The following is a 14,967-nucleotide window of genomic DNA, read 5'->3' as shown; positions in this document are numbered from 1 at the left end:
TTGGTTGCAGTGAAAAAGCTGATGAGTTTCATTATTTAAAATTTGGACAGTTTTCAATAGCTTTTCTCTATCTGTTCAATAATTTGTTATATGTGTTAAAAGTTTGTTCTGTTCTCCCTCCCCCTCTTCTTTATTTTCTTTCCATTCCCACCCCATTCCCTTTCCTTTCCAATTCTGATCCCAGATGCTAGAAAAGATGATACAGAGATATAGACTTTAGGATGTATCCCTTTGGGAGAGATGAAGCACACAGAATAAGAATGAAGTGGAAATGTTATAAATTATCTGGTTAATTTGACTGACTCAGGCAGATGAATGAGATGTATCTGACAAAAATATGGCTTTGTTGGGTGCATGCCAAACTTCTACTGCATTAGGCACAAGGTGAACACTTGGTCTGAATGATCAATACATGTCAACATTGATTGAATATCTCCTGTATGACTAGGCTCATAATTCTTTAGACTCAACTGCTGGCTAATGCTCCAAGTTAGAAGGAAAATCACCCAACTCTTGAATTATAGTTCATATTTACATGTTGTATTTTTTTCTCTTTGTAAATATCCCATTAATGTATCAGGCAGCATATTAGCCTTTTATTTAAAGAACTTAACTTCCTCCTTTGAAATATAAGACCTGTGAAACTGGAATCACTTACAGTTGAATAACAACAAAATCCCTAAGTAATTTTTTTCAATATTAATGCAGAGCTTATTGTTTCAATAGATATTCAACTCATTTTCTAAAAACATTTGTAAATAGAGATTAAATAATGAGTTTGATTTTATTTCCCCAGAATTTGACCTATTAGTCAAGTGAAGGTCTAGTTTTATCTTTATGAACATCTTACAATAAAATAACACTTAAGAGTCTACAATGCTCTAGGTGTCACATAAAAATATGTAAAAGAAATAATGTCTTTTTAAGAAATTTAGACTGGAAACAAAATCAGATGAACAAACAAAAGTAATTCTCAATTTAGTAATTTTGTTTCCCAAGTGTCATTGCCAATTTAAAAAAATAAAGTATATAAAGAAACAGCAGCAACAACAAAAACATCTTTCATGAATGTTATTAATGTAAATTTAGGAAATAGATGCTTTGCGACATCATTCATGACATTCTGTGATCAATGTAAAGGGTGAAAAGTCAAAAGACCAAGGTTCTTTTTATTTTGTTAATGAACATGTTACCATAGCCTGCTGTGTTTTGGGGATTAAAATGTGAAAAAAATGGGTTGAGACATAAGCGGTTATAACACATTAACCATAAGAAGATGGATAAAGATGTGGGGAAGCTCAGAGAATACTATAGCCGGCTTTAAACAAGTATCCACAAATGTGTTTGCAACACTCTAAGCTCTCTCTGTAGCTCTGTAAATAGCTTCCCTAGGCACATGCTCACGGCTGACTGGTTTGTCCTGGGCTTCAGGTCAAAGGGGGATGCCTGGCTTCTTCTAGGAGTGCCTGAAAAAAAGGTTCAGATGACCCATCTCTCCGTGATGACATGATTCTGATAGCATACTGGCTGACCTCCTATAGATTAAAGATTTCCTGCATTTTTAGATTCTAATAATTTTATGAGAAAATGCCACATTTTGATGGCCAAATATGCTTTCATTCTTCAAGTCCAGGATAGGCCTTCTGACCTATAGTGGACTAACAGCTCTGTGAGAGCTGGTAAGGTAGGCTCTTCATCTGCACTGAGCTGGGCTGTGTTGGAGGACCTTAGTATTTGAATTTCAACTTGTTTTTATATAGTAATTTCCCCTTGGTGAGCAAATGTGGATGACTTAACAGAATGCTATATTCCTAAAGCCTTCAGAATGGCATTTAGATTTAGAATAAAGAAACAGGGAGGGGATTTATATTATTCTCTAAAAGTTTATATGAAACAGAATTAATTCATTCAACGACATTTTTTAAATTTTAAAGAGGAATTATCCTAGGCAACGTGTGCTAGTCCGGCTGCGAAGGGCCTAAGTTGTGAGAACGGGGTTGGTTGATTACACAAAGTTGATTACACTTCAGATTCAGATGTACATAGGGCTGGGGAGGAGATTAATCAATCTCCTGTTAACCCTCTTCTCTGGCCTCTGGGGAGCACAAGGTGGAGTCCTCTTCAAAGTTCCCATGGCATGGGCATAGTGCTGTATTCTGTTTCTCTGTACCTTATTTGCTCTTCAAGAACATAAAGTCATTGAGAGAAATAATTATATTATATTATTTATTTATTTGCTTGCTTGTCTGTTCATCTGTTTTTCTGACTTTGGATACAACCTAGCATACCATGTGGCTATTTGTTGATTCAGGTTTTCACTGTGTGCCCTTTGAACGCCAGGCACTAAATGCTGGCTTTAAAATAAAGCTACAAGACATGTCACGTGCTCTCAGGGAACCCACCCCAGAGAGACAGACTTGAAGGCCAAGGGGTTTCTGTTCAAGGAGAACACAAGACAAGGAAGGCATGCCCAGGTCTGTGAGGGCACTAGGAAAGACTGTTCAAGAGACCGATCTTGCAGAATGAAAGGTCCATAGAAGAAGTCATGTACTAAACAGCACTGAAGGAGGAGAGCATGTGGGGGCTTGTGATGTTTGTATGCTTAGAGCTACTGAAACTGAACTAGGAAAGGGTTCTCAACATTGATGGAGTCCTGCACATCTAGGACCACCTACTGTACTAAGAAATCCAGACTTCATTCTGAGGTACTTTGGAAGCCAAAGAAGAATCATGAAATTAGGACAGCAAGCCACATTTACATTGACAAAGATGACTCTAGTGGCAAGAAAAAAACAAAACAAAACAAACATAAAGTCTCCACATGTGTCTTTGGAGAAGAGGGACAGAGAAGGGGGATGAGACTAAATGCAGGAAGATCAATGGGGGTTGTTGTCACAGTCACCATTCAATGATGACATACAGTAGCCTTCCTATTTGTAGTTTCTTCAACTGCAAATCTGGTCAACCATGTATGGAAAAATCTTAGGGAAAAAAATTTTCACCTGTACTTAACATGTACAGATTTTTATTGTCATTATGCCCTAAACAATATAGTATGACAAGTATTTATATAGTACTTCTATTATGCTAGTGTTATTGTTTAGATGTGAGTTGTCTCCCAGAAGCTCACATGTGAGACAAGGCAAGAAGGGTCAGAGGAGAAATGATTGGGTTATAAGAGTGTTAACCCAATCAGTGAATTCATCCCCTGATAGGGATTAACTGAGTAGTAACTGAAGTAGTAGGGTGTGGATGGAGGAAGTGGGAATTGGGCATGGCTTTGGGGTATATATTTTCTATCTGGAGAGTGAAGACTCTCTCTCTTCTGAGTATGATATGAGCTGCTTCCCTCCGCCACACTCTTCCACCGTGATGTACTGCCTTACCTTGAGCCCAGAGGAATGGAGTCAGCCTTCTCTGGATTAAGACCTCTGAAACCCGGGTCCTTAAGTAAACTTTTCCTTCCCTAAAATTGTTCTGGTTGGATCCTTTAGTCACAGTGGCAAAAAAAAAAACCCTGACTAAAACTGCTAGGTATTATAAGTAATCTAGAAATGATTTAAAGTATATCGGAGAATATGTGTAGGCCGCATGCAAATACTATGCTATTTTATTTAAGAAATTTAAGCACCAATAGATTTTGGTATCCTTGGGGGTCCTGGAACCATTCCTCAAAGGATACCACAGGAGGGCTGCATGTTCCTGCTCTGCCAATCCATCCTGTATTCAAATTATTTTGTTTAGTGCCTATTCAATGTTAGGATTTTGACATATATCTAAAAATTTTAATCTGTATTTCAAGTTTATAAGATAAGAACTATACTTATTTTGGCTCTGAAGAAACTGAGACTCAGAGTGACACTATGCAAAGGTTAAATGACCTGCCCAAGATCACACACATCTTAAGTGTCAGCCTTGGAATGCAAACTGTCTTGTACCAAAGGTTTTTATATCATAGTTGTTAATATTTGCTGAATGAGAAGCAGTATAATTTACTGGGAAGAAGAGTAGACTCTTTTTCTTTTCTTTTTTTTTTTTCTGTTTTTGGCACTAGGGATTGAACCCAGGGGCACCTAACCACTGAGCTACATCCATAGCTCTTTTTATTTCTTATTTTGAGACAGGGTCTTGCTAAGTTGCTTAGGGCTTCACTAAGTTTCTGAGGATGGCTTTGAACTTGCAATCTTCTTGCCTTAGCCTCCCAAGTCACTGGGATTACAGGTATGCGTCACTGTAGCTGGCATAGAATAGAAGAGATCAAGATACCTAGATCTTATGTGTTGCTTTTTACTTTGTTCTGTCACCTCAGGGGAATCACTTAATTTCTGTGGACCTTATTTTCTGTATCAGCAAAATGTTCATATGTTCCCTCCAGGTCAAGTTTTATGATTTTCTGAATCAAATTACATCCTATATACATCCAATAAACATCCTATGTTTAGGATGTCGATCATTCCAGTTTGTGGAGACTAAACATACTCAGAAGCAAGACGGAGGAGGTGGTAGGGGAAATTTTGAAAAGTATTATATTTGGAAAATATAATAAAGCAAATATTGCCCGTGTTTATGTCTGGTTTCCTCAGCAAAGGAAAAGACACATTCCAACTTAATTCTAAAGTAATCATTTTTCCCCAATGAAGGCCATGTGGACAGGTGTATCTGTTGAGAAGGAAAGACAAATAGTGGTTTTTTATCTGTTTGGTTTCTTGGGGGTTTTTGTTTGTTTTGACATCAGTTTCAAGTAATGTAACTGGTCTTCCTTCTAGACTAAATTTACTGGTTAAGTTGAAATAAGTTACAAGGCCATAAAATTTCTGAAGAAAGTGTCAAAAAGTGGAACTTTGATATGAAAATGAATTTCTTTAAGGAACAAACATCAGTAGTTTGAAGAGCAGAGAATTCTGACCCTTTGGGAGATTTTTTTTTTTCAAGTCAAATAACACACCATAAACAGCTTTCATCTCAAAGCCTCGTGGGGTTGGATTACCATATCATGCTAAGTGTGCAAATTTTTAAATAAAATATTCCATGCAATGCCATACCTCAGGGGAGACTTCTGTGATTCCAAATTGGGATAAGCTTTGATGTAAAACATTGATGTTAAGTGAACGCAACACTTCCTCGGATGGCAGAGCGTCAGAAATTCCTGCTTTTCGGTTTATGGGAGACACAAATAGTTCAACACTGTTCTTCTTTTCCTAGTAAAAGCAGATTATTTGTAGGTGTTATAGACATTTTAAGCAATGTTGTATAATATTTTCCTTTGGAAACATTACAGAAAATCAGAACCCTGGAATCCTTAAAGTCATCCTGGAGTTCACATTGGTCTGTTATTCTCTGATAGAGTTAATATTATCAGTCTGACATCTAAACTCTTTAAATGGCCTCCTTCTAGTTAAGTGGCTCTCCAAAATTTGGAATTTTGTATTTCATTAGGTATTGGTTTATTTTCCATTTCATATTTTTTAGTTTTGGAATATTTTGTTCAGATGCTCCCTGAGTAGTTATGTTTAAAGAAGTGTTTTAAAATCAAGTGAATTAAATAGAAGCAGATGTAATAGCATTAGTGGACACCACCACTATTCTCTGTGTTTTCCTCGTGACTTTGTGAAGGTAAAGGCTGCATTAGCCAAGGCTAATATTGCTAAATGAAGTCCCTTCCTTGACTTGGTTCACCTCAGACATGTCACATTTTAAAAATCAACCCTTTGGAAGAAATGCATATATGCATTGGTATGATACTTTTCCTATTAATATTACCTCACTAGCCAAAAACGGAGACATATTTCTTACCGTAAATGGACAATATGCCACATACACAAAAAACAAACACCAGACAAAAAACACCATTGACATGAGAACATTCTCTTTTACAACTTAAACAATACAATTATAAAAGGAAATTATTGTTAGTCTTTTCTTTTTGTCACATAGAGTTCTCTTTTGCTAGAAAATTTTCTTTGCATGCAATTTATCAGAAGTTCACCCATGTATAAAATGAAGAATTGATGTACTACTAGCAATCCAGAAAAAGATTCTGTGTTAGTAGGAACAACAGACAATGACAATCAATATTTACACTGACATGAAATATGCTTATGATAATTTATTAAATAGCTTATAACCTAATAACAATACAAGGATAGAACATTTGTTTTATGCGTGGCATGCTCCTGTGTTATTTCATTAAAATAGTCACAGGAGATGGACATTATGGTTATCTCCATCTCACAAACATAAGTGGTTTGTCCATGGTCACCCGTCTGGGACTGCCATGCTAGCTAGCAATGGAGTGTGGTTCCTCTTGTCTGTCTCCAAAGCACATGTTCTTCATCACCCTGCTCTGCTGCTTCAGGTATTATAACTCTGCTCACTATAATAACTACTTTTAACAGTGCTACCAACAGTTTCCAAGGATAGATATATCCTTCTCCAGGTGTGGCAAATCCTCTTTCATCTCTGCAAACAACTATTATGTTCATTTAGTCTTTATGCATAAAAGTATATCTTAATTACATATGTGTGTGCATGTGTGTGTCTATGTGTGTGTGTATATAAAAAATCTAGATCTAGATCCAAGATTTCTGTACTACCTAAATCTTCTCACTTGAGCAAGATATGCTCTGGACATCATAACCTACTTTATTCTTAAAGGATATTAGAAAATGCTGTTTGTCCTCTTCTGTGAAACTGAAATGAAACTTTATCTTTTTAAAAAACCTTATTTAGTCTCAGAAAATGGTTAGCTCACAGAAGAAAGCATTTTCTGGGGAATGAAACAACTCATCCTCCACATGCTGAAAAATGAAAAGAAACATAACTCTAAATCAAAACAAAAAGCAATTTCTATCCATAGTTAGGAACACAGGTGTGGAGACAGTGGAAGGCTAAGCTCAAGCAGGAACATGACAATTAAAGGCAGGGAGATGCTTTATAGTCTTTGCTTGGACTTCCTATGCAGTGGAAATTAAAAACAATTTTAAAACAATTCAAAAATTCTAAAGTCCCTTTTCACATGAACCTTAGGGATTAGATTTTACAAAGAAAAAAAATCATCTGATCTGAATTTGACCTCCTCCCCTTTTTTTCCCTTTGCTCACATCCACCTCCAAGTGTAGATGGGAACATGTAGTTAGATGATATTTAACACCCAGGTTCCCAAGCACTAAGGAAGGAGACAAAAGAATGGATATGGATGATTGACAGTTAGGTCTAATGTGGGGTATATGCAGAGCATTTCTTGGGTTTACCTGATCCCCACTTCAGATGCCCATCCAATTTTTCTCTTGGCTTTTCTGAACTATCAATGCTTACATTCCATCTGGGCTGCTGTCTGCAAGGACCAGTTCTTCTTTATTCGAAGTCCTCTGCCTTGTGTATTCTTTATCCATCATTTTCTATTGATATGCTAGAAGGGGTTTTCGTTGATACTCTCTGGAAATAGTGCTTTACCTGATACAGAGCTCCAAAGGGGAATATTTGAGGAGTAGTGTCAAGTTAGTAAGGTGAGTTTTGGGAACCCCTTGTTCATATTTACCAGGGTATCCAGTCTTGAACTATGACAGGGTTGACAAACTTTTCCTGAAAAGGGCCAGATGGTAAATAGTTTAGGCTTCATGGGCCAAACACTTGAGTTGCAATTATTCTTATCTAATGCTGTACGTATGAAAGCAGCCAAGGTGAATGAGTGGAGGTGACTTGCTCCACTCAGTCAATGAAACATTGTTATAAAAATAGGTAGTTTGCAGGAATTGGCTTATGAGCTATTAGAACTACACCATGAGTACTTAGATGACATAAGAAACAGCTTGAATTCTGGGAACATGGGTGTAGGTATCTTACAATGAGGCGGTTGATGTGCACTTGCTGGGGTAGGAGTCCTAAAGCTGCAGCCACTCCTTGGCGGAATATCCGAAGCAGGGTTATGTTCAGCTTATTCACATCCATTTGCAGTGTCTGGAAAAGAAAAACAGAAAAAAAAGTAAATTTCAAATTTTAGTAAGTTTCTGGTTTAAGACAGTTGGTTCCTGACTGATGACTGACCACAAAAATTTCTGTGACTATTAAGTTCACACTCCAGGTGCTTTATTGAATTTTCATGGAAGTATAGCTGTATGGATATTTTATGTGAATTTTAATTATGGGATAACACAATTTGTCTAATTATTTTCAAAAAACACAAATAAATGGACAATTCATAAAGAATTTCATGGCAACATGCCGTGGGTTTATTTTGCTTTTGTTCAAGTCCAGATGGAATCTGCGGCCAAATATATTTCAGCTATCCAAGCTGAAGGACGTATTTATTTTGTGATCACAATTACAGAGACAAAGATGCTGTGTAAGTTCTATAAAGAGTGAGTTGGCAGTTTCTCTATATAGTGATCTGCTGCTGGTGCAAGGCAAATAAATGAAGTGCAATAATGATTTGCAAACTCTTGTAAAGTCCAGGATACTGATGATTTGGTCCAAGGTAAATGATTTATATTCAATGTTTGAGCAAACAATTTTCAGATTTGCTTTGGAAAAATGTCAAAATGTTAAAAAGTTCCTAAAATACAAATCAACTTGTGATATTAGTTAATATAGCCTTAATTTAAGTCTTGAGTACTATTACTATAGTTAAATCATGATCTGGTTCACTATGTATTTTCAAGAATGCATTTTAGTAATTTGAGATAGATACTTTCCAGGTAGGCAAACCAAATCTTTATGCATTTCCTGTGTCCTTAGAATGCTTAATTCACTGATTTGGCCATAATAGATTCTCAATAGCTATTGGGTGCTGCAATATCACATCTTCTATAAAATGGGGCACACTTCTAAGGACACACTTCTCTGATAAAGAGACTGGCTTACAAGTGCAACCTATTTTGGAGTAGGAATTCTTAAACTGAGCCTTCTCTCAAGGAAAATGATACTGCTTTAAGAATTTGTAGCCTTGTTAGGAAATAATATATCTTCTATACATAAAGTTAGTACAAAACAAGTGACTGGAAACTAGACCAAATGCTCAATGCCACAGGAACCTCAGGCAGTTTGGGAAGGTAAAATAGAATGATTCTGGGTCAAGATGGAAGGCTTAGCTAAATATCCAGACTACATTTCCTCCTGAGGATCTTTTAATGATTTCATAGGGGCAGGGACCCTGAGGCTTGGTCACATTAGGGAGCCGAAACTGGACTCCTTGCAAAGAATTGGGCAGAATCATTGAAAAACCATTTCTAATAGCCCAAGAGGCAACAACTTGCTTCTAGGGAAGGGAAAAGGAAAACTGGAAGCAACATTTAAAAAATATATTTATTTTTATTATATTTCAAGTAAAACAACAGAAATTTATTGTCTCAGAGTTCTAGAGACTAGAAGTCTGAATCAAGGTTTGTTCCCTCTTTAATCTGTAGGCGAGAAGCTTCCCTTGGGTCTTCTAGCCTCTATTATTGGCCAGCAGTTTTTGGTATTGTGTGACTTGAACATGCACCCCTCCAGTCTCTGCCATTGTCATCACATGGCCGTCTTCTCCCTGTGTGTCTACATAATGTCTTCTGAGTGCTTGTGCTTATATTTTCCCTTTTAATAAGGCCACCAGTCATACTGGATTAGGAGCCTAACCTATTCCAGTATACCCCATTTAAACTAATTATGCCTGAAAACACTATTTGCAAATGAAGTCCCATCGTCAGGTATTGAGGAGTTAGAAATTCAACATACGGATTTTGAGGGGACACAAATTAACTCCAAACGAGGAAAATGTTAGAAATCTGAGCAAAGACATTGTTAACATACAGACGGAGAATTGACCAAAAACTTAAATAACTTTACATGTTTTCCTTCAAGCTTTGAGTTAATACATATTGGAGGTTCACATGAGTCCTTTGGTCCGAAGCCAGGTAGGTGTGATAGAAGTATAACTCCGTTTCAAATCTGGGTTCAGGTATGGAGCTTATTGTGGGTAAAGGCAGTGAAAGTGTATAGGTGAACCCAAGCGAGAGCTAGAATAATTTACTCACAAGCTGGAAGGGACCCTCTGTTCTGGGTTCACTTCACTACATGCACATCAGTTTCTACTGGACTTGGGCAAGGTGATTTCTGTCTCAATGTGATCCTCTTCTGGAGAGCAATAGTGTTTTTTTTTTTTTAAACAACTATTTCTTCCTCCTCCTCCTCCTCCTCTTCTTCTTCTTCCTCCTCCTCCTCCTCCTCCTCTTCTAATGGACACAATACCTTTTTTGTTTGTTTGTTTATTTTTTATGTGGTGCTGAAGATCAAACCCAGGGCCTCACACATATGAGGCAAGGACTCTACTGCTGAGCTACAATCCTGGCCCCAGAGAGTAATATTTTTTTTTATTAAATAAAAACCATCTAATGGTACACAAATGGTTGCTCTATTATTCTTTCCACTTTTCTATAGCCTAAAATGTTTCCAACATATAACATCATAATTAATGCAGAAAGCAAAACTTGAGCTAAACCTTGAAGGACCAGTAGGATTTGAAAAGGCGATAATGAGGAAAAACAGTGTTATACTTTTAAGCCTGATTTATATATCTACCTGGGAAACCCAGGTTAGTCAGCTGGTGGCTTTGAGAATCAGAGACTTCCTTTCCTCAAGCAACTGCTTTCTATTCTGCCAGGTTGTGGAAGCTGTCAGAGACTGTCTATTCCCTTTCCTTTGCAAGATCAAAGAAAGGTTCATCAAATGGATTTCCTAAAACATTGGGGATTGCCACTTAACTTCTGGCTTACCACTGGTGTTTTTCAGGCAGGGTGAGTAGGCAGGCAGTGCCCTAGATCCCCAGGGGCAGGATTTGTAGCCAACAGTCTGCGCTGGGAACTGAGAGTCAAGGAGGTTGTGTGTACACTTGAGAACTCAATTCCCAGGGCCATGATTAACTGAGGCTTGTAACTGTGGAAACAGTATTAAAGTCTCAGACTGTAAAGGTAAATGGGAAGTGAAATAGGAACTCAAGATTAAAAATCAGTCAAAAAAGTAAAAGCTTGCAAGAAGGTAAAAGCTGTGCAGTTGAGACAGAAATTTAGACTATGCAACTAAAGTGGAGTTGAAGTAATTAGTTGAAATTGAAATCATCTGGCTTGTTGCATAAAAACATTTGAATAATTTGCCTCAGTTCTCTGCTTGCCTGTAGCTGGATTGATTCTATGGTGAATGCATGAATTTCTGAGTATTCTACCATAAAATAGTAATGCTAAAATATAGCACATACAGATACATGTGTATTTGAGGGTCTAATATGTACAAAAGTGCAATTTAGGATAAAGAAAGGATTCTGGAAAAAATGAGAGTGTTATTTCACATAAGATTACATGGAATTAATGAATGTATGCTATCCACTTCCCCAAAGATGCTGGAAATGTACAACACCTCCTCACCTATTATATGAAATCACAACAATGATAGAATACAAATTCCCAAGGAAATAATAAGGTCACAGCTTTCAAGTTACCAAACAACAGTGCAAGATATATTTTAGTCTGAATTCTAGACCCATTGGATCATTTCTATCCTTTAAACACAAATGATTTAGGATTTTAATTTCAAAGAAATGAAAATGTTCTTTCTAAATGCAAATGCTAAGCCACTTTACAGTCGCAAATAATGCAAATGGAGTTACAAACACTTAGAGTTATAGTTTGCATCTGGAATGTTCCCCAAAGGCCCATGTGCTGAAGACTTGGTCTCAGCCATGGCACCATGGGGAGGTAGTAAAACCTTAAAGAAGCAGGGCCTAGTAGAAGCAAGTTAGGTCATGGGGGCACATGGAAGGGATTTTGGAATGCTGTCCCCAGCCCCTTTGTGTCTCTTTTTTGCCTCCTGGCTACCATGTGGTAAGCAGTTTCTTCTGCCACATGCTCCTGCCATGATGTGCTGCCTTGCCACATGCTCAAAATCACTAGACCAACAGACCATGGACAGAAACCTCCAAAACATGCACCAAGATAAGACTTCACTCTCTACTAGTTGAAAATTGAGTAAGAGAAAGCTGATGAACAGATCATACATGGACAATTGAGTGCTTTTACTGATATCGTATATATATACATATATATATATAAACATACAAATAAACATAATAAAAATTCAAGGTTTCAAACTCAATCTCTATATAAATTTATTGGGTCTCTGCTTTGTTAAGGGGTTTTTGAGTCATTTCCCGTACTACTGTACTCCCTCTTAATGGAAAGAGCACTTTGTATCAAGACTTTCTTCCTTTGGTTACTAGACTGTTCATTAAATAGTTAAAGCCATGTGCATCAGATATAAATCAGGCTGACAGGGATGATTAGAATATAGCACTTGGATTAGGCAGCAGAATTATGTTTGAACTGTAGGTGATTGGTTTTTAGCCTTTTATTTTTAAAGGGTGATTGAATTATTTTTGCCTGGGAGGGGGTAGTTTGTCCCCACCTGATGTTATTAGGCAGCATAGTCTGTCACTTAGTGACACCCAGTAAGAGTCAGGATCATATCCAGTGACCCAGTTAGGGGGAGGAAGGCCAAATGGCCATCTCTTTCCCTTTTGAGATGTCCTCAAAGCCCCTAACAGAAGTGCTGTCTCAATTCCCAAGAGTGACAAAAGGACCCAGCTTTCCTAGCCACCAAAACCTGTCAGGCAGAACCCACCCACTTCTTTCTAACTTTAATGTACCTTCTCTGTTACCTGGAATCTCTTCACTCTTGGCCAATTCGAACTTGCCCTTTATGGTTAGCAGCTGGATTGGCAAGTGATTTCCAGAAGTAAAATCAAAGATTTCTCTGTTTATGCCTCTGAACTGAGTAGAAACCCCCTCACCTGTCACAGGGCCCCCTTATAACTTGGCATTTGTTGTCTATTACTATGTACATACTACATACTACTACTATGTACATACTAGTGAATTTTATTTCATGTTTCAGAGTCTTATGCCTGCTTCTCTCTATCTGAATGTTCTATTTACATGTCAAACTCATTGTTACTCAAACTGAACTACTTTTTCCTCTTTCTTCCTGTCCATAACCAAATTGCTTGTTTTTTCTACTTTTATATAATGAGACAAAGTACCACATTTGGGAGTTATCTTGACTCCTTTGTCCTTATTCTTCATTCCACCATTATGGCATCCAATTCATAATCAAGTTCTGTCTATTCCACTTTTTCAATATCTCTTTGAGTGGTGAACCCATCTTCTCTTTATCTATATTTCCATTATCTTACTTCAGACACCCTGACCCCAAGCCCATCATGTCCATTGGACTATTTGAGTAGAGTCATGAAGAGTTGCCTGCCGTTCTCCCCTGGTCTCTAATTCAGTCTTCCCATGGATACCATACTTATCTGTGCAAAATGCTAACCCAATCAAATTTTATTATGTTCAAAATACTTTCAGAAGATCTTGTTTTCCTATGAATAGTCTTAACTTTTTTGGTTCTAAAAAATTGCCCTGTCCTTCTAGTCTCCTTCCACACTTCTTTACAACACATAGTATTCCAGCCACACCTAAAGTTCATTAAAAGCCACACCCTTTCCACATTGTGTCAGTGTGTGTGTGGCTCCCGGGCAGGGCACTCTTCCTTCCTGTAGACCCCACTCAAAGACCAATCTGTCAGTCTTCCCTGACCTCTCTTCTCTCTTCCTTTGCTTGTACTGTTCAGTTTTCCAATAGTACCATGTTGGACTTCAGCTATTTTGCTTATTTACATTTTTATAATAAAAATGTCCTTATAAAAAAAATTTAAAGGTTCAGAAAGATATACGGTAAAAAGTGAAAATATGCTTTCTGTTCCTAACCATTCACCTAAATCCCCAGAAACAACATTGCTAAACATTTTTGTGTCTCCTTCCAAATATTTTTATGTGTATATTATATAAAAATAAAATGTGTATATTATACATCATATCTATTACTACGAAATAAAAATTGGATTAAATCACACATATTGTTCCACAAGTTGTTTTTCTATTTATTATATCTGGGATGTATTTCTATATTTAAAACATATGCCATCATGAAATATGTTTTGATTTTAATCTAATAATTTGTTATTTTTAACAGATTATTTACTTTTATTATTTTAACAGATCTAGCTGTGCTTCATTACTTAAGTTATTACCTTTGTTTATTTTTTATTTACTTAGTTTTTTATGTTTTGATATATGTTGTAATATGTTTTGCTTTTGTTTTTCTGTTTTCTACTATACTGTCTATAATTAATAACATTAAAAATGCATGATAATATATTTAAACCTTTATTTCTTAATTTATGGAATTTAGAAAGTGTTTATTAACTTCTGCTATGAAAAATGAGAAAATATACACCTCTTCCCACCAATTCTTGTGATGATCTCCCAGTTTTTGGAAGAGTATTACTTGTATATTGTTATGTTTTCTGATATTTACATTATATTCTGTGCAATGAAGACTATTCATAGTTCTGAATAATTAATATAAGTGAAAATAAAGTGACATTTTTCATTCTCAGGAAGTTAAGAATGAGGGTGCCTTCTCTACTCTATCTCTATTCTGTTTACTAGCTGGATGAGTCCAGCATGACCTTAAAACTGCATTGAAAACTGTGGAGCCACCAAAGGAAGACATCTGAGCCACATATCAGTGCATCAAGCAGAGACACCGTCCAACAACACTCATTAAAAAGTGATCTGAGTTAAAAAGACATTCTTATTGTATTAAACCACGATAGGGGGTTGTGTTAGCATTACCCTGATGAATGTACAGTTGCTTCTCAGAATTCATGGGTGATTTGTTCCAAGACTCTCCAAGGACACACTATCTGCAGATGTTCAAGGTCCTTATATATAATAGGCTAATATATGCATATAACCTACATAATTTACTGGCTTTATTTTGGGGTATACTAGGGATTTAATCTAGGGGAACTTTACCACTGAGCTACATCCCCAGTCCTTTTTATTTTTTTTATTTGAGACAGGGTCTTGTTAAGTTGCTGAAG

At 36.7% G+C, this 14,967-nt stretch overlaps 1 protein-coding gene across 2 annotated transcripts in view; it reads right to left on the bottom strand.

Moving 5' to 3' along the window:
* Ptprr (protein tyrosine phosphatase receptor type R) overlaps nt 1–14,967 on the bottom strand; it is a 262,896-nt gene that overhangs the window by 104,399 nt on the left and 143,530 nt on the right. For both annotated transcript variants that reach the window (XM_027928323.2, XM_071609161.1), the window contains exons 3-4: nt 7,843–7,956; nt 5,043–5,198 (exon numbers count right to left, since the gene is read on the bottom strand). In XM_027928323.2, the coding sequence (XP_027784124.2) occupies nt 5,043–5,198; nt 7,843–7,956 (270 nt within the window). The remainder of the gene's footprint in view (nt 1–5,042; nt 5,199–7,842; nt 7,957–14,967) is intronic.

This window comes from Marmota flaviventris, chromosome 3 (genome assembly GCF_047511675.1).
Source record: "Marmota flaviventris isolate mMarFla1 chromosome 3, mMarFla1.hap1, whole genome shotgun sequence".
Classification (NCBI taxonomy): domain Eukaryota; kingdom Metazoa; phylum Chordata; class Mammalia; order Rodentia; family Sciuridae; genus Marmota; species Marmota flaviventris.
The sequence above is the reverse complement of the archived record's forward strand: the minus strand, read 5'-3'. Positions and strand labels throughout refer to the sequence as shown.